We start from the raw sequence: 22221 nt of genomic DNA, 5'->3' as shown, positions 1-22221 counted from the left end.
TAAAAAAGCATTAAGTAAGAATTGCTTTTGAATAAATTAAGAATTTTGCTTAAAAATTTATTTTATATGCCATAGTAGGTAGTGTTTTTGCATAAGAGAGACGTCAAAATTTCGTAGAGCACTCTTCTTCTGTTTTTATTGATATAATTATGAAAAAGGGGCTATATTATGAAATCTTCTCAATTTTAATTGTTCGGAACCCTTGAAGTCATACTTTTATTGCTTACAAAGGGTGGCTACTGTAGTAGGATAAAATTTCTTTATTCTTAAGCTAGTTTGTAGGTAATCACCACAAAGACAACTTAGCTCAGTGGTACGACTTGCTATGCAAATTAAATGTAAATGTTAGAAATAACCAAGCAGAAGTTCGTATCGCATATAAAGCAAACATTGTTGGCGGGAGTTAAGTTGAACATATTGTTTTCCGCACAGTAAATTTTAATCGGAATCAAGACTAGCCAATGTAAATTGTGATATGAACAGTGTACTGGCCATCGATTAAGTCAGGAATTCTTTGAACTGATTCAGCGCTGTTTTGCTCCAACCTCTGAGAGATTCACCGAAATTCTTACAAGGACATTCAGTGCTAAAAATTGCGGGTGTTTACGGAGAAATCTTTTTTCACCACTACTCGCCGCAAATCTTAAATGGTTTCACGGAGACCTTGGCCTGGGCTGTAGTCAAGGTCAGATAAGAGAATTTCATGACAAAATTGATAACTAGCTCTAGAAATTGCCCTTTTCGGTTCTAAATCTGCTCAATTACTGTTAAAATATGAGTGAAACCTTCAGAAAATACAACAAATTTTTTTCCGGTACCTCTAACTGATCCCCTGTATCTCTAGTTCCAACACAAACATGAACAATACAATTATTAAATACCGTCATTCAAAAATGTTAAAAATCCAGTTTTATTGACAGTTGAATTGGCGAATTGTCAACCACACTCATTATATATCTTTTGGACCTTCATCTGTCAAAAGTAATTTCTCAAAAAGTATCTCTTTACAACTTTGATACCCAAAATGGCTTCAAAATTGATCATTTATTGAGTTTTGCATGTGTATGTGAAAAGTCTTACATCTGCACACGCTAAAGTAAATAAAAAATAATATTTTTATTGCAATTTTATAATTTTCAGCTACAGGTTAATTAAGGTTTATGGTTGAGAGCTCAAACTTTCTTCATATACTTGTTGAAAATTTTGTTTCTAATTTTAAACTGCGCACGTCCAATCATGATCAACAGTGAACATGATGTGAACATTTAAAATTACCTTCAGTTAAAGTATTTTTTACTAGCCAGTTAGTGAATTTCATTGAGAAAAAGCGTGAGAAAATTGTGCTGAAGAAAAAGTTTTCATTGCCAACTTATGAACAACAGAATTCGATCACTGCTATTTTTGTTTTCTAATTGTGAATTCATTGGCTCGTTTTGAATTGAAAGCGATTTACAAACTGCATTTAAAAGACCATTAAAACGACACTTTGAAAATAATATTTTTTTCTCTTAGTTCAGAATTTATCCATTCGGCTTCAGTTTTTTGCGGCTTTCTTGGCTTTATCTAAAAATCGATTTTGAAAACTACTTTAAACTTGTTTAATTTTCTTTCATAATTGTTTATAATTGTCCACTTTTTGAACTAGAAAAACTGAGAAAAATAAACAATCGTTACATCGAAACTACTGTTAGCTCGAAGCTCCTATCTAGCGTGGAGTTCCGTTTCCCCCCTTTTTTTTAAAAAAAAATGCCCGCCAAACCGGAGGCCGAGAGTTCGAATCTGAGCGAAGCCCAGAGAATTTTTTTGGGCTTGAGAGACTGCTTGAGATCTAACTTGAACTCTACTGACAATAACGGAAACAAAAACAACGACAACAACAACAACAACAATAACCGTAGCATCAACGATGAGACTTTTGAGTCTCCAGAGCACGATCGCTGCGACGGAGACGAGACCCGATTCCACTCCAGAGATTTTGGTTTGTCAACTATTATTTTCCCATGTCCTCATAAAATCCCCGATGACCTCTATGAAAGTATTAGATATGTTTACATTTTCTGATTGTGGCTGACTTGCACAGTAAACAGAAAAAAATTACTTGCATAGGTACATGAAAAAAGTTTCTAATAACTGTTTCAAGTGAACTGTCAATATTGATTGTTATATTTATACGACTAAGGTAGACTTAATTTTAGACAGGAAAAAAGCCCCCCACGGAAATAAACCCCCACGGAAATAAACCCCCACTTGACTTTTAACGAGCTGCGCATTTAGTGCGTTTGGCCACGGCTCGTGGGCCCGTTTAACTTGATATGAAACTATCACAGCCGACCAAATTATCACGACCAAAATTCAAATTTAAAATGGAGTTTGTTTCCGTGGGGGTTTATTTTAGTGGGGGGTTATTCCCTTGGGGGTTTATTTCCAATCTAAAATTAAGTGCGGGCTTTTCCGTAGGGTTTGACTTCCTAGACTTCAAAATTATAAAGAGTCAAAAATAGGGGTGAAAAAACAGGACATTATTCTTATTACATCCTATTCTGAACTCTTTTATTTGCTAAGACATATTTTGATACGTCGTTAAAACAACTTTGTCTGCTTCACTGAATGTCTAATGATTTTGTTGTTTGATTTTAACACGAAGCTGAACTTTTCTGCGTGGGAGTATAAATAATTCGTGGGGACTAAATTACTACGTAACGAAATTGCTCAAATCTTTTGTTGAAAAACAGCGCATTTTTCAAAACTGAAGGATTTTTTTTTGAATAAATAGAAATCTAATGGAACACAAAACATTTGTCACGCTTTCCGTTTGCTCCCCAAATAAATATCTGCCCCATCTTCTGATTTAACGTTTTGTGATTTTCTAAAAACAATTTCATCCAAATAGAATTCAGTTTAGCTCCCACTGTTCTCCATGTCTCCGTTAAAAGAATTTTTCATTTGCAAAACAAAAATTTCGCATATAAATTTATTCAATATGACTCAAAATATCAAAAAATTAAGTTTATATTTAAACTTGCTGAAATACGCTTGACACTAAAAAATACAATAGTTTTCTGAGAGAAAGCGAAATAGTATTGATAAAGAAGACGGGCATTTTTAATGATACTAGTGAAATTCACTACTCAACTAACAAATGAAATTTAAATGAAATTTAAAAACCTGAAAAAAGCTGATAATCAAATATTACTTGTTTGGGCTTCCAAAACTGTAGCTGTTTTTTTACATAAAAATGTTTGTGAGCTCAAATTTTTAGACTTTAAGGCGGTCAAGAAAGCAGATAGGTAAGCAAGCCGAATTTTGAAAATGAAGTCAGCCAAAAAATTTTGGGATGCCGGTATTTTAAGTTTCACCTGACAGCGATAACCGGCCCATGGTTTCCGGATTCAATGCCACAAAGGATGAGAAGCATGGCCATGGACAGCGTTCCCTGAGTTCCGTACACACTAGATGTCTAAAAACTGACGTATTTTTGCTTTTTGGCGCATTGGAATACATTATCAACTATAAAACGAGGCGTCGTGTTGATATTTAACGGTTAAGGATTTATTATTTCTAAAAAATTACATATTTATTACATAACTTTTGGCTTGCTTTTATGTCGGCTTACTTTTACTACGGCTTACTTTGCGTTCACCAGAATTTATTTAGAATGGTCGTTAGAACTAGTTTGAGCAACAGCAAGTCAGTGGTTGATGTCAAAAATCATTTTTAAGGAAGAGATGTTATACTGCATTGAAAGACTTGGTGATTAGCTTAGTTCTTCCAACTCTGCATCTGATTTAAAAAACCTAAAGCTTCGGAATTTTTTAGAAAATCCATTTGTTTGAAAATTTTAAAATTTTGCTTTAATTTGATGGAGTTATTGCTATTTAGAGAAACTCTTCGAAAAATGCTGCTGTGATTAGAGACTGTTTTCTCTAGATACAAACATACGATTCGACTTTTAGACGTCCATAACCATAAATGATTTTCTTTGATTTTCATTCGATTCGTTCGTGACCAAAGTCCAACTAATTTGATGTGAAATTATTTGTAATTTTTCTTGGTCATCAAAAAATGAGCGAGAGAAAATTGGGCGGCAAATTTGTGATTGTTCATGCTCTATAAATGTTGAATTGCAATCAATAGTTAAATTTTTACAACATAATTGTACTATTAAAGCTAATGGAGCGTCAAAACTTTAAAGGTCAGTTTTTGTTTTCTTAAAGTTTTTTTTTATGTTTCTAACATTTTCATGACTTGCGTTTTCCTCCTGTGAGAAAAATTACCTGTTATGTTTATTTTATTGTTCGGTTGAAAGTTGCAAACAATTTGTAAGAAATGGTAGGAAAATAACATTTCAAACAAAAAATGTTTTGCTGGACTATTTTAAATCAACTCACATTGATGTAATTTCCCCCAACTGTTAGTCCAGTCATCCTAATAGTCTTTTGAAAGTCTTTCTGATATTGCTAGTTAATTTTTTTCTTGATTCGTGCTTTCTATATGACCCTGTAACCTAATGTAATCAGGTTGAGGTCCGTTTATTTTGCTACAAACCTAATTTAGAGCTAACTTTTAAGTTGAAACAAATCACAAATAGATGGGTTTGATCAATCAATTTCAGGGGCGTTTTAAACATGCCACTTTTTGATATTATGTCACGTGTAACAGGTCTAAATCCAGCCAACTTTTTGCTGACGTCATTTAATGAACGGCAATTTTTCAATTACTGTTTTTGCTAAAAATAACTTGATAGGCTTCATTTTTTGGCTTGTTGATATAACAGTATCTAAAGATATCTATATACCTATGACTAGATGCATTTTTTGCTATAATTGGTTGAAAAACATCAATAAATTTTAATTTGAACCTTCTTTCTCTTTCTATATCTGTACTTAACCACCGAAAAATGTCGCTTCGACTATTTTTATAAGCCGTCAATTATGCTAAGAGCTCATTATGCTTAATAAAAATATGATAATGAAAAGTTGCTCTTTTATCCAAAATATTCTATTCATCTTGAAAGAAAAAGTTTATAATATACTTTTGATTTGGTAGAAAGTTTTTTATGACGTAGACACGGATCAATCAACGTCTTTTTGTGTACAAGATAACGGTGCTTGTTTGTCAGCCAAATAAACAATACTGAAAAATACTTCGAATACTTACTTTGTTAACTCGAACCAAAAATTAGCCAAAAATCCAAATATAGAAACTTAGTTTCACCATATTAATTGTGCCATTAAAATTCCTGAAAAACTTTGCGGTTTTAACTGTCGAAAGTCGGCGGTAAATGTAGAATTTATAAATATAGTCTTTTATAATCGCTGGTTATAATTGAGAATCGTTTAATATGTTTATTAGTTAAAACATGAAACAATAAAAAACACCTCCTCTCGGTTATTTATCATGTATTACTAGAGCGAAAACCACAAAAATACAAAACAAAACTATCCACTTATTATTCTCTGTGTGGCAATTTTAATTGATCAGGTATTGCTTTACAAAAGTTTGAAAATTTGACCAAATCTGAACCAGAAAAGGAGTATATGTTCTATAAATGGTAAGAACAAAATGCATGATTAAGAATTGTAAATCATAATCAATTCATGGACCGTAATTTTTTACAAGCAAAATAGACTTGGCAAATATTAAAACGATCTAAACAATAATTTATATTTTTCGAAAATGATACTCAAAAAATACTTGATATCAATTTTGAAGATGTGGCTTGAATTGAAGCAATGGGAGTTTTATGGGACTGACTAAATAAAAATGACAACCTTAAAAGCTGGTTTTTAAGTTTCGAAGATCAAAGGATACCGATGAAAACTTCAAAGTTGTTCTTGAGAAGAGGTTGTTTGACAATTAAAATCACTTGGTGATTGATTATTCGTACTTAAGTTGAAGTCAAGCCGACTCCATGACATTGCAGAGAAAGACTTGAATTGACTCGGTCAAATATAACCGAGTTTGTAACTATATTCCGTTTTGCTATATTAAAACATGGCACGTGTAAGAACCTTATTTTTCAAAAACTAGGCCATTTGGAAAATAATTTTTGGAAAATTAGCCAATTTAAGAGTTGAGGAAAATAGGCAACAAACTCGGTACCCTATTTTTTACTTTAAATGTAACTACAATCCATTTTACTACTAACTATTTTGCTCAATTGTAATCAGTAAGTTATTTAATAAAAATGGTAGATTTTTTGTTCTAGAAAAACCATTTTTCATGTAGTACCATAACTCTGCTAGTTGTCAATTGTTTTGTTTTTATTGTAGATTCGAGTGGGCAACTGAGTTCAGCAGAGAAACTGCCCCCTAGGAGACCAGCACCCTCACTGCCAGGTGCCCCTTTTGTACCCCCCACCCACCTCCCCATCCACCACCAACCCACATCACCCCAGACAATCACCCTTCCCATTGAAGACCACGACAAACTAGTCAATGAGAATAAAATTCTACAGTCGGAGAACAGTCAAATGAGACAGCTTCTGGACTCCAAACAGTCAGACGATAACAAGATGCAGTTGATGAGGAAAGAGATAACAACATCAAAGCAACAGATACTCGAATTGAAGACGGGTAAGACGGGTGCTTGTTTCATAAGGGTGGACGGGTGGGGTGGACCCTATTGTATTCGAAAACTTGGATCTTTTCCGTTTGTGCCCCCCCCCCCAAGTACCTTATGCTCCCCTAATTACAGAGCACGTGCCATTAAATAGAAAATCATTACGTAAAAATATGGCGCGGGCGTGGGGGGGGGGGGCGCCGTTTGTCGTGAGGATAATACGAGATACTATGTAGCTAAAGCAAGCAGTTGACAGGATTCAAATTATTTCCTTATTTATTAACTTAACACTCTATTTTCTAATACCATATTTATGCGGCCCTGCATCGTTAAACCTCGCGCATATTTTATCTCTAAATCTTTCCATCGACCCTACGAATCTCTAATTCTGAATGATAATTAACCCATTTTTATGAGTTAAAATTGGGGTGGAAAAACAAAGAGTATTTATTTGGCATTAAATGATAGCCCGGGTCAACGATCATACAACTTTCTTTGATTTCGTACTAGGTCATATATGATTCTTAGTAATCATACTAGGTCATATATGATTTGTATGAATTCTTGGTAGTCATACAAGGACCATATATGATTTCCTAGAAATCATACAAGGATCATACAAAAAAATTAAAAGACTAAATACTGTATAATTTTGGTTTTCCATTGAAGTTGAAAAAATTTCTTGGATTTCATACAAGGTCATATATGACACATAATACATTGACTGGTGCCACAAATTCTCGTATAATGTAGTCAGAGGACTTATTAAATTATTATATCCCTTTTGCAATCCACATTTGATTCTTTGTGTGCGCTAAAAGAATAACTTTGTGGTTTAAACGTATTCAGAAAAGGAATATGACGTGATATGCATTTTTTCTTGATAATTTTTTTATAAATGAGCATTTATATGTATAAACTGGCTTCAGAGTATGTCAAAAATTTTGTTATTTGTTTGGACTTACTCTTTCATTTTGTGCCCAACTTGCAATTGCTTTTGTACGTTAGGGTCTTTTGGCGGATCACAATGTGATGCTGGGGTATCATATATGTGATGCCCTGCCGAATGAAAACAAAAAAAAACTTAAATGGTTAAAGATTTTCAAAAATAGATGTATGATTCTTGGTATTCGTACTAGGATCATATATGATTTCTTGGTAATCATACAAGGATCATATATGATTTCTTTGGTTTCATACAAGGATCGTACTAAGAAATCAAGTATGGACAGTATGAAATCATATATGATCCTTGTATGAAATCAAAGAAACTGCAACCCGGGAGGGTTGAAACTAATATGGGTGAAAATTTGGGACACCATGTTGAATTGTTTGAAAAAATGTGTAATTTTTAAAAACAGCTCCAAACATTGCAAAAAATGCATATTAAAAGGGTCGAATTTTAATTAGCAAACGTTTATCAATGAGCCTCTACTGATTCCAAAGTTTGATCTAATTTAGGAGTAAAAATTGATTAAATTGAAAGGAAATAGATTGTGAAAATCTTTCAATATGATTGAGATTTGACAAAAATATTGTACTCCTTTGAAAGCTATAAAGCTGCACCAAACGATCGCTCACTGTGCATTGTTAAGATGCCAAGAGTTCTAAATGTGAGGAGTTGCGGAATTTAAGGAAATTTGCAGAATTTGAGGTATTTGAACCGCTTCTTTTCACCCTGATTGATTTATCCTACCCGCATTGGAATAATTGAATTAAAAATAGATTTTATAGCGTTTTTCATTAATAAAATTGTTTATTTTGACATTTTCATTAATATAAATCATTGTTTAAAAAAACCTTTGAAATGGATTTAAATTGAGCTACGAAAACTCCATTAAACAGATTATTATCGATTTTTACTGTTGTTTCTCCACTCAGTGAAAACCGTTATATAGTTTTAAGTATAAAATAACATTTCTTGTATTTCAAAGTTTTAATTTAACATTTTCCATCAGTTTCAGTCCTAATACCTCGGTATGCCTCTATATATTCTGATATGAAATATTTTTAGTACTGCATCATATAGCTCCACGCTATATCAAAATCACATTGTTTAAATCTTAAAAAAACTGTTTAATTTGAGTTTTAAATTAATTTCCTGCAGCCGCAGAAACTATTTTTTTTTTAAAAAATTGTTAAATTAAACCTGTTAAGAGTTGCATGTGGCCAATATGGAAAGAACAAAGTTTGGGAAAACGATAGAATCCATGAATGATGAGCTGAACCAAATGAGACAACAACATGCAAAGATGCAGGAGTTCTGTGAACAACTTTCCCCCACTTTGGATGAAGACAGACGCAAGATTGAAGAACTGGAAACTCTCAATCACAACGTTAGTTTGTCAATTGCTTAAAAAATTGTTTGTTTTTTTTAAATAAAAAAACGGTGCTAAGTTTTCCGGTTCTATCTCTTGTCACGGCCCCATAATATAGTTTAAAACAATCTGGCGTTGCGCTCTAACTCAAGACATCAACATCATTGAAAATATTTAATGATGCTAAGCTCTTTAAGACTCAATTCTACACAATTTCTGTAAAATTTTTCAAACTATTTGTAAACTATTTCTATATATAAAGCTCAAATTTTAATATTTTTCTATTCACAGTAAGATATTATCTTCACAGGATAATTGTACGTTAACTTCCGTGATTGTCTATCATATTATTATGGTCTACCATCTACCAAAACCATGGAAAGACATAATCATGGATTATATTTCACTGCTTTGTAAAATGCTAACTTCACTTCCTTAGGCCGAGGATTTTCCTCAAAAACAACCGTTAAAGAGTATTGGAAAGAGTGTAAAAGTAAATAAAAAGATCCTTTCGATACAATGGATCGTCAAACTATCATCCCGGGTCGAGAAGCTTTCCAAAAAAACTACGTATGAAATGCGCTGAATTTTCAATAATTTTAGCTCCGAATCTTCAGAAAAAAATGCGATTAAAATACTTTTTTAGCTGAAGGGAGACAACGAGTCGTTTAAAGGAGAAAACCGAGATTTACGAGAGGAACTTACGAGAAAGAACACACAATTGGACAAACTCAAAGATGACTGCTCAGCTCACGAGAGACGAATTGCTTTGTACGAAAACAGGTGCAAATGTGGAGGGGAGGCCTTGAACGAGTCGGATTTGACCCAGTCACGACTGGACGAGATGGGAGTGGGGGGCCTGAATAGTGGTCATCCTCTACGACAACAGCCAGGCGTTTTTGGTCCTGGTGGTGCTAATATGGGGGGATTATTGTCCCCTCCCGGTGCTCAATTTAACCACAGACACGCCAACAGCTCCGCGGGCAATTCGGACAAAAGCGGCAGCAGCGGCGGTGCAGGTAAATCTTAAATTGAAAAAATGAATACTTTCTTTTCTTGTGAAACAGTTTTATCTAACCGGGCCGAGGAAAAATTGGAATATATGTAAGATAAGCGGTGAAAAGTTTTTTTTCACCGCATATTTCGTGCATAATTTTGCGGTGAAATGCGGTGAAATTTTGTAATTTCACCGCTAGAGTAAGCGGTGAACTTACGAAAATTCACCACATTTCACCACAAAAATATGTAATTTCACCACTTATCATACAAAATTTTCCGCATTCACCGCTTATCTTGCATATTTTTTGCGTTGAATGACGGTGACCCTCGACCCGGTTATAGCCTTCACGATCTGTGTCGTAGTTAACATGTGTCGTAGTTAGTATTAAATAATGAATTGTAACCCATTAAAAACGAATACTGAACACAGATCTTAAAATAGAGTTCATTTTATAACAATTAAAAAATCAGTGAAAAGCGGGGAAAAAACGCAGGATATCTCTTCTACAGACTAGGAGTAATAAATATCTCGTACCCACTAAACCTTCTTAACATCTCTTTGATTGCTGAACAAATGTATTATGATTTTTGCAGCAATTATAATACAGATATATAATAGAACAAATGTTGTATTTTAATAGCCGCACAGCGATAGCTGGGGCTATTATTGGCCTTCTCGTGGTTTTTTACAATTCAAAGGATTTGAATTTTATTGGGCGCTGTCTTTTTTTAAGATCTGTTCACACATTTTCATGATTTTTGAAGTCAAATTGAAGTCAAAGAGTACTGATTGTGAATACGCCGAAACAGAAAGTGGAGCATAAAAGCAAGTGGTTTTGCGGCGTGGAAGTTTTTCACTCTAATTTTAATGTAGAGTGAGAAAACGGTGTTTGAACAAAAATTTGCTTTCTCACTAGTGGTTGTTTACATCCGGCAATTTCACTTTGGTTTTTACTTGTTTTTCGATTTTTTGGTTTCAATTCTCTTCTAAATGGGTTTCCCCATCCATTCATAGTTCATTCGAGGCCTAGATTTTGTTAGAATCAAATTTACATTTCTCGCTTGTGGTTTTTTTGTTCTCCCTTGCTGTATTTTGACATTGATTTTCTGTTTTTTTTTGTTTTTGATCTGATTTTTTTTTGTAAATGGTTCCGTTCTATGTCTAGTTTTTTGTTTAGTCAATGAAAATTCTTTTAATTGTACGTCAGGACTTGTCCCGTTATGTTTTTTTCATCGTCAAGATTTTTGTTACGACCATATGACGTCACAACCACTTCAAATCTGCTTTTTTGTTCATTCGTTCATGCAATTTCGACTGAAGTGCGTGCGCGACGTCATTTTTCGCTCTTAGTGGAGCCAGTTTTTTTGTTCATTCGCGTGACTAAATTTTTGGTCACAGGTAACTTGCCTAATTCTCAAAAATGACTTCTTCACTTTGAAGTTGACTTTTATTTATTTTAATCCAAAGAAATAAGGTCAAGTGAATGTGTGTAACTCTAAATGAAGAGAGCAGTTAATAGAGGCAGCAATAACTTATACAGATTCTTAATCAAAATATAACATCTCAGTCTTCGATGAAAAGACGAATGTTATTGGTCTGTCTTTTTTGTTGTTTTTTTACTGATCTATGAAGTTATTGCGGCTGTTTTCTGGCAACCTGCCAGCTATGTTATTATATTATATTATTTCATTATTATATTATATTGGGTGAATGATTGTTGCAGTAATGGGAAAACGGTTCAAGATTGGCTCCTCAAATGGGTCGAATCATGACCTCGAAGACTGCAGGAGTGTCCTAAGTAGCGGATCAGGTAAACAAACAAACAAATAAACAAACGGAATTAAACAGACAGCCCCAGTCGAAAACAAAAGTTTATCTTGTGAGATTTGTATGATTATACTGGAAGACATGACTTTGTTATATCTTACAGCATTCTTGAGATCTATTTTGTTTCGACTTCCAGCTTTTAAAACCTTTGCACCCCCTCCCCCCCTCCCCCCGCAGGCGCACATGCTATTTTTTACATAGTACAGTGGTCTATGACAACACATAATTTCGGAGTGGGGACATGAAAAACACTTGGGGGATGGGGAGGGGACAGAATATATTCGATTCTTACAAACTTCTTTCTTTCCTTCCAAGATTCTTGGAAGATCTTTTCAGACCTTACAAGACTATTTTTTTTCTCAAGAACCTTACAGGATCTTACAAGATTAATATTTGATGTCGACTATGGGGCAGTAAACAAATAAACAACCTGTCGTGGAAAGATAAAAAACTTGTAAACTAACTCATTTTCTCTCTTTTTCCATCATTTCATTTCTAAACTAACAAAATGCTTCCTTTCTCTCTCCGTATTTCAATTGTGACAAATTGAAAGAAAACAATTTTTGTAAAACGAGGTTTGTAGTTGAACACAAACACTCTAAATTAATAACGGTTAAATTTTGATTAGTAAAGCGAATTTTAACATAATTTGTTCTGTCTGGTCACTTTATGAGTCAAATAATTGCAAAAATTTTGAAAGATTCAAAATTTAGGAGACCATGTTTTAAGACTTGAAGTTTTTCATTGAAATTGACTTTTTGAAGGGTGGGTTGGGATCTAGAATGACCTCTGTTTGACCTGCCTGTTTGTGCCTAGGTGACCTTCTTGGCCCTGTGACCTCTACTACCACTACTACTACTGCTAACACAAATCTATCATCTTCACATCACCTTATCAGCCCAACAGACCACCGCCCACGTCATCTCAACCACAGTCACCATGAAGATCAGACAGAATCCGAGGAATTGTTGCATTCCGAGTCTTTGGAACCCGAAGAATGGCAACGTTTGAAACAACAGCGACGTTCAATAGCGCACCCTCCCAGACGCACTCAAAACCTCGTAGCCCAATTAGACCCTCTCGTAGCTTTAGCCAATCAGAAATCAGCATCAGCCGAAGATCTGACCCTGGAAAAACGGAACAAGAAGAGCCTGCAGTACCCTAACGGGCAGAGTCATGGGAAATTGTTCCAGAAGAACAAAAGTACTAGTCAGTCTTTGACGAAGATGTCAATGCAGAATAAGTTTTACAGCCAGAGGTACCATGGCGGTAGCAAGTATAGCCAGAGTCAGCATTCCAGTAGTAAATCGTCCTTAGGCTTGACCAGTGGTCTGTATGAAGGTTGGTCACTTACGCACTCATATCACATTAACAATACTGTTCTTCTGATTGTGAAATTAGTTTGAGATTGTTTTACTACTAATATTATAACCAGTATCTTCATAGCAGCTAATACAACACAGCTGATCTGGGAAACACTTAGGACTTAGCGTTAGAGAAACACGGGGTCAAAAAAGGCAAAAAGGGGTAATATAACCGGGGGGGGGGGGGGGGGGGGGTATTGGCGGGGTGGGGGGATCGACTGAACGGATTTATGCAAACTTTCAATTTTCTCAGAATTCAGCGAAAAGAGACCAATAAGAGAACTTGAAGACTGATAGATACTTACCTAAATTGACGCTCAAATGTTTCGAAGAAGTGTCGCTTTGAGCAATCATCGCATTGGTTAAAAAACAAAGACCGCATTGATAAAAAACGACGCTCAACACCCAAGTCTTGCGTAAACTTTTTTGGACGTTTTCAGAATGTTCGGAGGAAATGATTTAATTCTCAGATCTTACTAGTGAATCGCGAAAATGTTATAAAGCTGCAAAATGAAGCTTATAAAAACTGATTATTTATTTTTAAAAAAAACTGATTTTTAAATATTAATATAAGTAATTTTTCAGAGGTTCCTGGAGAGTCGGCAGAGACCAAAGCAGAACTTCAGGCACTGAATGACACACACCCTAACGAATGGAATATGCATATGGTGGAACTGTTCTTCAAACACCATCTCAAATGGTCAGACTCTCAATCTGTTCAGGCGGCTGAGAAGATCAAGTCAGGACGGGTAAATAAATATAAAAAATGAATTGATTTTTTTGGTTTTAATAGTCGATAGTAAACTTGTTATTCATTTGATATTAAACATGGCGTCATTCTACAAAAGGAAATTCATAAATAGTTTGTCTCTCATATTTTTTTTCGATTCAAATCTGTGAATTTCACGGATATAATTTAAGGAAGATTAAACATTTACAAATAAATTTATATCATTGAAATGAGCTAGTATCAATGTTTGGCTGTTCGTTTTTAAATAAGGACAAATTTCGTCAAACTCGCTGTAATTGTTTGTTTTAGAGTTTGGTGGACCTGAGTGCCAGCACGGTCAAGAAGTTCCTGGGAATAGAGGACGAGTACCAAATTAAACGACTTCTTGTTTACATACAAATAGTTCGCAATGATCCAATGATGCCACAAGACATCGCAAGGTACATTTCTATCATTATATGATTTTTTCTGTGGTTTCTATCGCCATGTTTCTCACACTCCTCCCCCCCCGCACACACACACACATACACACACACACACACACACACACACACACACACACACACTATCACGCCACTATAAAGCTAGCAGAAAAAATAGACCAGGCTTTATGATAATATTGAAACATTGCTCATTGGCAGCAATTTAGGCATTAAAGTCTAACAACCAAACAAAATAACGAGTAAAATAGAACCAGTAGTGCTGAAATTGTGCAAAGCATAAAATTACCAAACCTTTTAGTTAATAAAAAAAATGTTTTCTCCATTTATTTAATATTGAATAAAACCACGTAGTAGTTGTTATTGTAATCGGGAATTTATCAAACATCGAAGCAAAACAGAGTTGCTTATTAATAGCCGCCCTCATCTTCTCAGCCGGCTATTATAGCGCTCCTATTTTCTACAAATCAAAGAATTTGAATTGTATTGGAGCGCTGTCTTTTTTTTACGACTCGAAGAGGAGTATTGGAGAAGTCCTTTTTTTAATCAATTTTATTGGAGTGAATTTTGAAGCGGGAATTGAAACACGTGAAAAATTTGGAGTGATTTTGTTGCTGAACAAAACGAAGAGCGGAGCGAAAAGAGAGTGGTTTTTTGTTCATATCACTGTTTTCTAGAGAGCGAGAAATTGAGGTGTGAAAAAAACTCTGTAAGCGAGCGAAATTTTTTGTTCACGTGCGGCATTTTAAAGCAGTTTTTTTCTCAATTTTTTGTTTGAGAGTTTGGGTTATAATTTGCTTTTAATATTAGGCTAGATTTGGTAGTGGTTTGAAGGTTTCTAAAAATCTATATGAATTTTATGCTAATTCGTATGTTTTTTATGTATTTTGCTGATTTTTGGGCTAGTTTTTACAATTTTTTTACTATTGTTTTGTTTTATTGCCTCAAATGGGTATTGAAGATACCCCTATTACTCAAGTAATTTTTAATTAACACGTGGTTACAGATTTGTGGATATGAAGCGTTTTTTGTTGAGAAATATGACGAAAAATGTCGAAAATTGGAAGTAATTTTCGTAATTTTTTTTTACAGTTTTCCGGTTTTTTTTTCTGTTTTTGGACAGGTTTCTTAACCTATTATGACTTGCCTATTATTTTGCAATCATCTGGGTACCCTAATGGCTGAAAAGAATTCTTGTTTAGATATATGAGCTTTTGTAATATCAAAAAAAAATTAACTTTTTCCAGTTTTTTAGTCAAAGTTGTTTGTAAGAAATTATTTTTTCATTATTTGGTTTCAAGTATTTTTTAAAAATTTCATAAGTGGTTGTAGTAGTTACTAGTTGTATTGATAAAGTAATTGTGGCAGAGATAGTTTTTTGGGGTATCAATTTATGACAGAATTTGATCAGATTTTTAATCATATTTTAATAGATTTTATTTTTTTTACTTTTTTGTTTTATGGTTTTATTTCAAGATAAGCGTAAATTATTGGGGGCACGGTTTGTCTGATGAGTAGTCGGATGGCATTTAAGTGGATTTCCACTTCGAGTCGTTTCCGGAATTCTTCCGGCTATGTTTTTTTTTAAAATCTGTTCACAAATTTTCATGATTTTTGAAGTCAAATTGTAGTAGTGATTTTGGTCACGCCGAAACAGAAAATGGAGCGAAAAAGCGAGTGGTTTTGCGCCGTGAATTTTTTTTTGCTCCAAATTTAAAGTAGAGTGAGAAAAGAAAACGGTGTTTGAACAAAAATTCGCTTTCTCGCTAGTGGTTTTTTGTTCACATGCGGCAATTTTACTTTGATATTTACTGTTTTTTTCGTTTTTTGGATCGGATTTTTTTCTAAATGGTTTTACCAATCCATTCATAGTCCGGTCTAGGTCTAGTTTTCTGTTCAGTCAATGAAAATTCTTTGAATTGTACGTCAGGATTTGTCCTGCTATGTTTTTTTACTTCGTCGAACTTTTTTAAGCTTTACCATTTGACTTTTTGACTTCTCTAGGCTAGTTTCTCTCTTCTCTCATTCTGCTAACAGTGAATTTGAACATCAGTTACTCAGCAAATCAATTCAAAATGAACAGAGTCAGTATAAAAAATTGAGGTCAGAAATAGAAACGGGATAAACCCATAAAGCCCAATTTTAGATGCCCGCTATTTGAACGTCGTTCCTATAAGTCTTAGTTACCATCTCTTATGCTTATTGGTATTGATAGTAGCCCCTGCGGCCTCTCTCTAAGAATCAGAAATATGTTCAACTACGAAATGCCATCAAATTGAATTGGACATAAAAAATGTTTTCGTACAAAGATCTTTTTTTTTCAAAATTTTCTATTCTTTCAATCCCAATCATGCTTATTGGAAGCAACGGCGGCTATTTTCCGGCAATCTGCCGGGTATGTTTAATTTTGAGAGAGTGATAACAACCGTTTGGTAGTGTTTTAATCAAATCCCGATGTGATTACAATAGTTACAAAACTTACACCACCATGCAGTTGCATATGGCAACACTGGTGAGAAAAGAATGGTGGAAAAAGTAGCCTAATTCCAAAGCAAGTTTTAGCTAAAAATTCAATTTTTTAGTATTTATCGGGCACTGAAAGTTAATTCATCAAAATATTATGTAACTGTTTTCCTCTATAGAGAATTGATCATGAACTATTCACAAACAACAGAAAATTAAGCAGAAGTAACATAATTAGGCGTAACACCAAGCTAATTTAAGAAACAACAAGCATGAAGAATTTCAATTTTGATATCGATCCATTGGTTATTTTGTTTGATTTCTTTTTTTAAAACTGAGCTCGTCAAAAAAATGCGTCTTCCAAAAAGACATCTGTATGCAAATTTATAGAGCATTTCATTTTCCATATGCTCAAAATACCAAAAACGTTTTGATTTAAAATGATTTTGATGACAGTAGTTTTCATCAAATCACGTCAAATTTTTTCGTTTTAAGTGATTTTTGGAAATTGAAAAACATTTATTAGTCAGACAATTTGCTGCAAAAGCCAAACAGTTCATTATTTCTTGATATTTTGTTGAGCTCAGTTCTGATTTTTAAACTACTCTTAAATTTGCGGTGTTGCTGATATTAGTTTTACATATGGTCGAGATATTTTTTCCATAGAACTCATTGAGATTCGCGATATTAACTGAACAGTTATTCCAAAAAAATAGTTAACGGGTACTTTTTGAAGAAAAACTGTATCAAAATGAAAACTGATTGGAGAGTGAATAGTAACTAGGGTTTATTTTTGAGCAAAGTGTCTTATGCATGAATTATGCAATTTTAAACAGAATGGAATTACTGAAAATCTTACAAGGTCTTAAAATTGCGAGACAGTTCTAGTTTTAAGTTTGAGCTGTAAATGTTAATTGTTATACAATGAAAAGATATTTGCAGTTCTGTGATGTCCCAAAAAAGTAAAAATTGGAATAAAAAATTTATATGTTTTAAAATTTTGGAGGATTGAACTTCAAATAATTAAATTTGGTGTTTGTCAACTGGTTAATCAATTCTAGTCTGAGACAAAATTGTCAGCCCAAAGTTTTTATGCACTCGACAAATTTTTATGCACAACAGATCGTCCGACAAATATCTCTTACACCACTGGCAAAAGGCTGGCTTTAAACTTAGGGGTCTAGATTAAGTTCAGGGGAGCCTATCTTTATTGAGAAGGGATGAAAAAAGTAGTCAAACAGTCAAATGTTCAGACGAAAAAAAAATAGTCAGGCAAAAAATTGTATGTACAAAAAATTGCATAAAAAACAACAAGATTAAAAAAAACAATTATGTTCCCTTGAGAGCACTTAAATACATAACTTTTTTAAATAGTTATCCGGGGTTGAGGCGGATGGACCACCTGTGGGTTGCCAACACATTTCTACCTCATTTGGGGCTGCAGAACTTGTCGGAACACTTCAAGACCAACTTGGTAGACATGGTCCTGCTGAAGACGTTGAACGAGAAGGAGATAGAAAGATTGTGCGCAAAGGTCGTGCCCAATCCAAAAATGGCCGCTGGGAGTATCGAGTTTGGACTGAAAATGCTAAAGGAGCTGGACTTCAGCAAACAGGTCAGTTTTGAACCCTATTCTCATTGTTTTATCATTTATAATTTTTTTATCACATATTAGCATCTGATTTTCTCCGAAAATAATGATAAATTTACTTTAAAAACACTCTTCAAAGAAAAAAGTACTGTTGTTATATTTGCCAAACTCTGTTGCGATACTCGAGTCTTCGATGAAAAATCATTTCACGGAATATCATATAACCTCCAAACTTTTTTTGCATATTTGGGGTGCAACGGTATTTAGGCGATTAATAGTGGGCTCGGTTAAGTGTGTTCCAATATCAGACCTCATCCCATCCCTTTAATTTTGTAGTTCAAAAAAGCCCATCCAATTTTAGGCTCTCGTTGCTTTGATATCATGCCACACAAAAATTTGCCCAAAAATATGCTGATAAGAGAATATTTATTGAGTCGTTTCTCCTTTGGGGGTTTTTAGTGGGTTGAGTAAATTTCAAAATTTGTTCTGGTTTTGCAAACACTAAAATAATTAATCAGATCGAATCATGACTCAAAGTAAATATAGAATCATGCATATTAAAAGCTATTTGAACACAAATAATAAAATCGTTAATGATGTCCAAAATCAAAATTAAAAACGTTGGAGAGAGAGAGAGCTATAAGTTCAATTTAAAAACATTGTTTGAAAAACAAATAAATTGGACATGAAGGGACAAAATATTTTGGCGTTCAAATGACGTAATTAATGCTCAATTGCATGTTTTGGAATACTTCGAACTTTCGCTTTACTCAATTTTATGTGACATACCGTATTTACGTGACTTTCGAAAAAAAATCAATCAGAACTACAAAAAAACTCACTAAAACCCCAACATAGAAATCAAAAATTGCCACGTTTATTTATTTTTTGGGTTTTACGCAATTTTTTTTCAATTTAGAAATGTAGCCCAAATTTTCAAGCAGTGTATGTTTAGGATTTCAAGCGTAGGAGGATGCAGCCCCAGCAGAAGTTAATGCACTTGGCAAATGAGAGGAAGAGTAAATTGACAGCTGCTGGCTCCTCTTCAGATCCAGACCATCACAATACTCTGAGGATGGACAGAGAGAATGTTGGAGATCTTCTCGTCTGGAGCAACGAAACATTGATGAACTGGGCAAAGGCCCTCGACTTCGATGTTAGTAGAAGTTCCCGGGTTGAAATTTCTTTGATTTCATACAAGGATCATATACGATTTCATACTGTCCATACTCGATTTCTTAGTACGATCCTTCTATGAAATCCAAGAAATCATATATGATCCTTGAATGAAATCCAAGAAGTCATATATGACCCCAGCATGAAGTCAAAGTATTCATACATGATCCTTTCATGAAAAGTAAGAATTCATACTCTGCTATAATTATCTGCTATAATTCATTTCTGCTATAATTATCCAGTCCTATCATCCAAAAAGTTTTTTTTAACGAAATGATAAATTACTTAGTTATAAAATTTAATGCTTATTTTTGATAATTAAGTCAGTTCATAGAATCACTAAAAAATAGTTAATCTATCGAAACGATTCAATTAATTGGACCCAGTTAGACCCACACAATCGGGTTTTCAATTTATGGTTGGCACTGTGGCAACATTCTAATTTACTTTTATTTATATCTGGCAGCAAAAGATTTGTCTAGCTTTCAGCGGTAAGGTACTCACGCAAGTCTTCGTTACATTGTTTTATTGACCTTAATTCACTTTAAATAGACAAAAACCAAATTGAGCCGCTAGAAATGGATGGAACAAAAGTCAACCCTTCCGAAAGGTTCAAAGAATGCTTTAAAGATTCTAGTATGTTTGAAATTGATGAATAGCAGGCGAAAAAATGCCAAATTATCTTAATTTAAGTAAACTAACATCAATAGTATGATATGATAAAAATTGGGCTCTACTCTGTTCCCCCCCCCCCCCCCCCCCCAGCTTAGTGAGCATGAATTTCTTATGACCCCCAGGCGCACGTGCTATTTTCTTACATAGTAACGTGCTATATAGCAACATATAATTTGTAACTGGGGGTCATAAAACACACGGGGGGGGGGGGGGGGGCGGGGGGGGGGCAGAATAGATCTAAAAATTGGGTTCTATTTCAGGACCAGACTGTGGGTAAGTTGAAGTTGTCAGGAATCAACGGCAGCTTTATAGCCTACTCAATGAAGTTCTCAGCTAAGGAGCTGGCAGTGGCCATGGGCATGAACAACACTGACCCAGAGAACCCAATGTTCAAACACCTCAAGGAGAACTTTGACAACCTGGTCGAGAACCCTAGGTAACAACCCCAAGCACTCAATAATTATTGAAACAATCACTTGCAGTCCAAGTTTTGAAATTCTCGTGTCAGATTTCACTGACAAAATACCAAAATACCAAAAAAACTCAAAAAACTCAAAATACAAAAAACCGATTTTCCTACAATGAGTACCGATTTCCAAACTTGTGCTTTAAGTAATGGTTAAGTAACTCAGCTTGAAGTCACTAAGAACTTCTGGCGTTAATCGAGAACCGCGAAATGTTTCGAGATATTAATTCAGAATTTCGAAGTGACTTCTGCAGAGTCACTTAACCATGCTTAAAACACGAAACGCGCACGTTTTAAAATGACGAAAGTCAACGAAAGTCAATTTCTGGCTAAGTAGACACTTCTGGCATTTTAATTTCTGGCGCTGCGGTCTTTCGAAACTCTAAAACTTGCTGGTGCGTGTTTTAAGCCAGTTTACGGGACTAAGCGTGAGAAAAATGCAACGAAACCCCTAGCCAAAGTTAACATTGCATTATGCACTATGGGGTTTAAACGAAATCCTTGGGGTTTCTGGATCTACTCTGTTTTGACTGGATCTACATTCTAGGTTTTTTAAAGAATACTTTAAAGAAATTCTCATCAACAGCAACAAGTTACAAATTATATGTTGTTATATAGCACGTTACCAAAAAAATAGCACGTGCACCTGGGGGCGTAAAGGATACAAGCCCACTAAGCTCGGGTGGGGGGGGGGGGGGCAAAACAGAATAGATCCGGGTTTCTTTTATTATCTGGGTTGTTTTTCTAAAACTGGATTATTTTTTCCAAAACCCTCGACTAAGTTGATAGTTGATGGGGTATGGGTCTGTGTTCGTTAACATGCATTTAAACATTGACTGATTGGAATGTTTCAGAAAACAAATACGTGAGAAGAAGAAGAAAAAGAAGACTGGCAAACAGCAGCAGCAGTCTTACACTCTATCTAGTGCTGAAGGTCAGAGAATTCTGCAGGATCAACAGCAACAAGCTTCCTTCAGACGAAGCTTCAGCGTTAGTTCCTAATTTCTTACATTAGATCTTTTCCGTTTGTGCCCCCCCCCCCCTCCAGTACGTTATACGCACCCTCTCTCCTCCTATTACAGAGCACGTGTCTTTACATAGTAAATCAGAATATGGCGCGTGCTTCTGGGGGGTTGCAAATAACATGCGCGCACTAAGCTGGGGGGGGGGGTGCAAATAACATGCGCGCACTAAGCTGGGGGGGGGGGGGGTACAAATAACATGCGCGCACTAAGCTGGGGGGGGGGTACAAATAACATGCGCGCACTAAGCTGAGGAGGGGGGGGGTACAAATAACATGCGCGCACTAAGCTGAGGGGGGGGGTACAAATAACATGCGCGCACTAAGCTGGGGGGGGGGGGGTGCAAATAACATGCGCGCACTAAGCTGGGGGGGGGGGGGGTACAAATAACATGCGCGCACTAAGCTGAGGGGGGGGGGGTACAAATAACATGCGCGCACTAAGCTGGGGGGGGGGGGGGTACAAATAACATGCGCGCACTAAGCTGAGGGGGGGGGGGGTACAAATAACATGCGCGCACTAAGCTGGGGGGGGGGGGGGTACAAATAACATGCGCGCACTAAGCTGGGGGGGGGGGGGGTACAAATA

At 35.1% G+C, this 22221-nt stretch overlaps 1 protein-coding gene across 3 annotated transcripts; it reads left to right on the top strand.

The window, feature by feature from the left end:
- The first annotated feature begins 1313 nt into the window (after positions 1 to 1313).
- On the top strand, positions 1314 to 21635 carry LOC142358161 (uncharacterized). 3 transcript variants are annotated; one of them, XM_075409621.1, is made up of 12 exons: positions 1314 to 1978; positions 6273 to 6575; positions 8719 to 8897; positions 9526 to 9898; positions 11603 to 11689; positions 12523 to 13047; positions 13656 to 13819; positions 14110 to 14240; positions 18078 to 18318; positions 19250 to 19450; positions 20406 to 20581; positions 21466 to 21635. In XM_075409621.1, exons 1-12 carry the CDS (start codon positions 1747 to 1749, stop codon positions 21611 to 21613), a joined length of 2760 nt encoding a protein of 919 aa, XP_075265736.1. In that variant the 5' UTR covers positions 1314 to 1746; the 3' UTR covers positions 21614 to 21635. The 3 variants fall into 3 exon arrangements, with proteins under 3 accessions (XP_075265736.1, XP_075265737.1, XP_075265738.1); XM_075409622.1 differs by lacking the exon at positions 11603 to 11689 and having other exon boundaries at positions 1316 to 1978; XM_075409623.1 differs by lacking the exon at positions 12523 to 13047 and having other exon boundaries at positions 1318 to 1978.
- The last annotated feature ends 586 nt before the right edge of the window (positions 21636 to 22221 follow it).

The sequence above is a fragment of the Convolutriloba macropyga genome, unplaced genomic scaffold, assembly GCF_964194025.1.
Source record: "Convolutriloba macropyga unplaced genomic scaffold, txConMacr16.3 SCAFFOLD_4183, whole genome shotgun sequence".
NCBI lineage: Eukaryota > Metazoa > Xenacoelomorpha > Acoela > Convolutidae > Convolutriloba > Convolutriloba macropyga.
This window is presented reverse-complemented; position numbering and strand designations above follow the sequence as displayed.

Coding starts and splice junctions, on each gene's coding strand:
- LOC142358161 (XM_075409621.1), top strand. CDS start 1,747: ATGCCCGCCAAACCGGAGGCCGAGAGTTCGAATCTGAGCGAAGCCCAG. Junction 6,576..8,718: donor GATACTCGAATTGAAGACGG/GTAAGACGGGTG, acceptor AAACCTGTTAAG/AGTTGCATGTGGCCAATATG. Junction 13,048..13,655: donor GACCAGTGGTCTGTATGAAG/GTTGGTCACTTA, acceptor GTAATTTTTCAG/AGGTTCCTGGAGAGTCGGCA.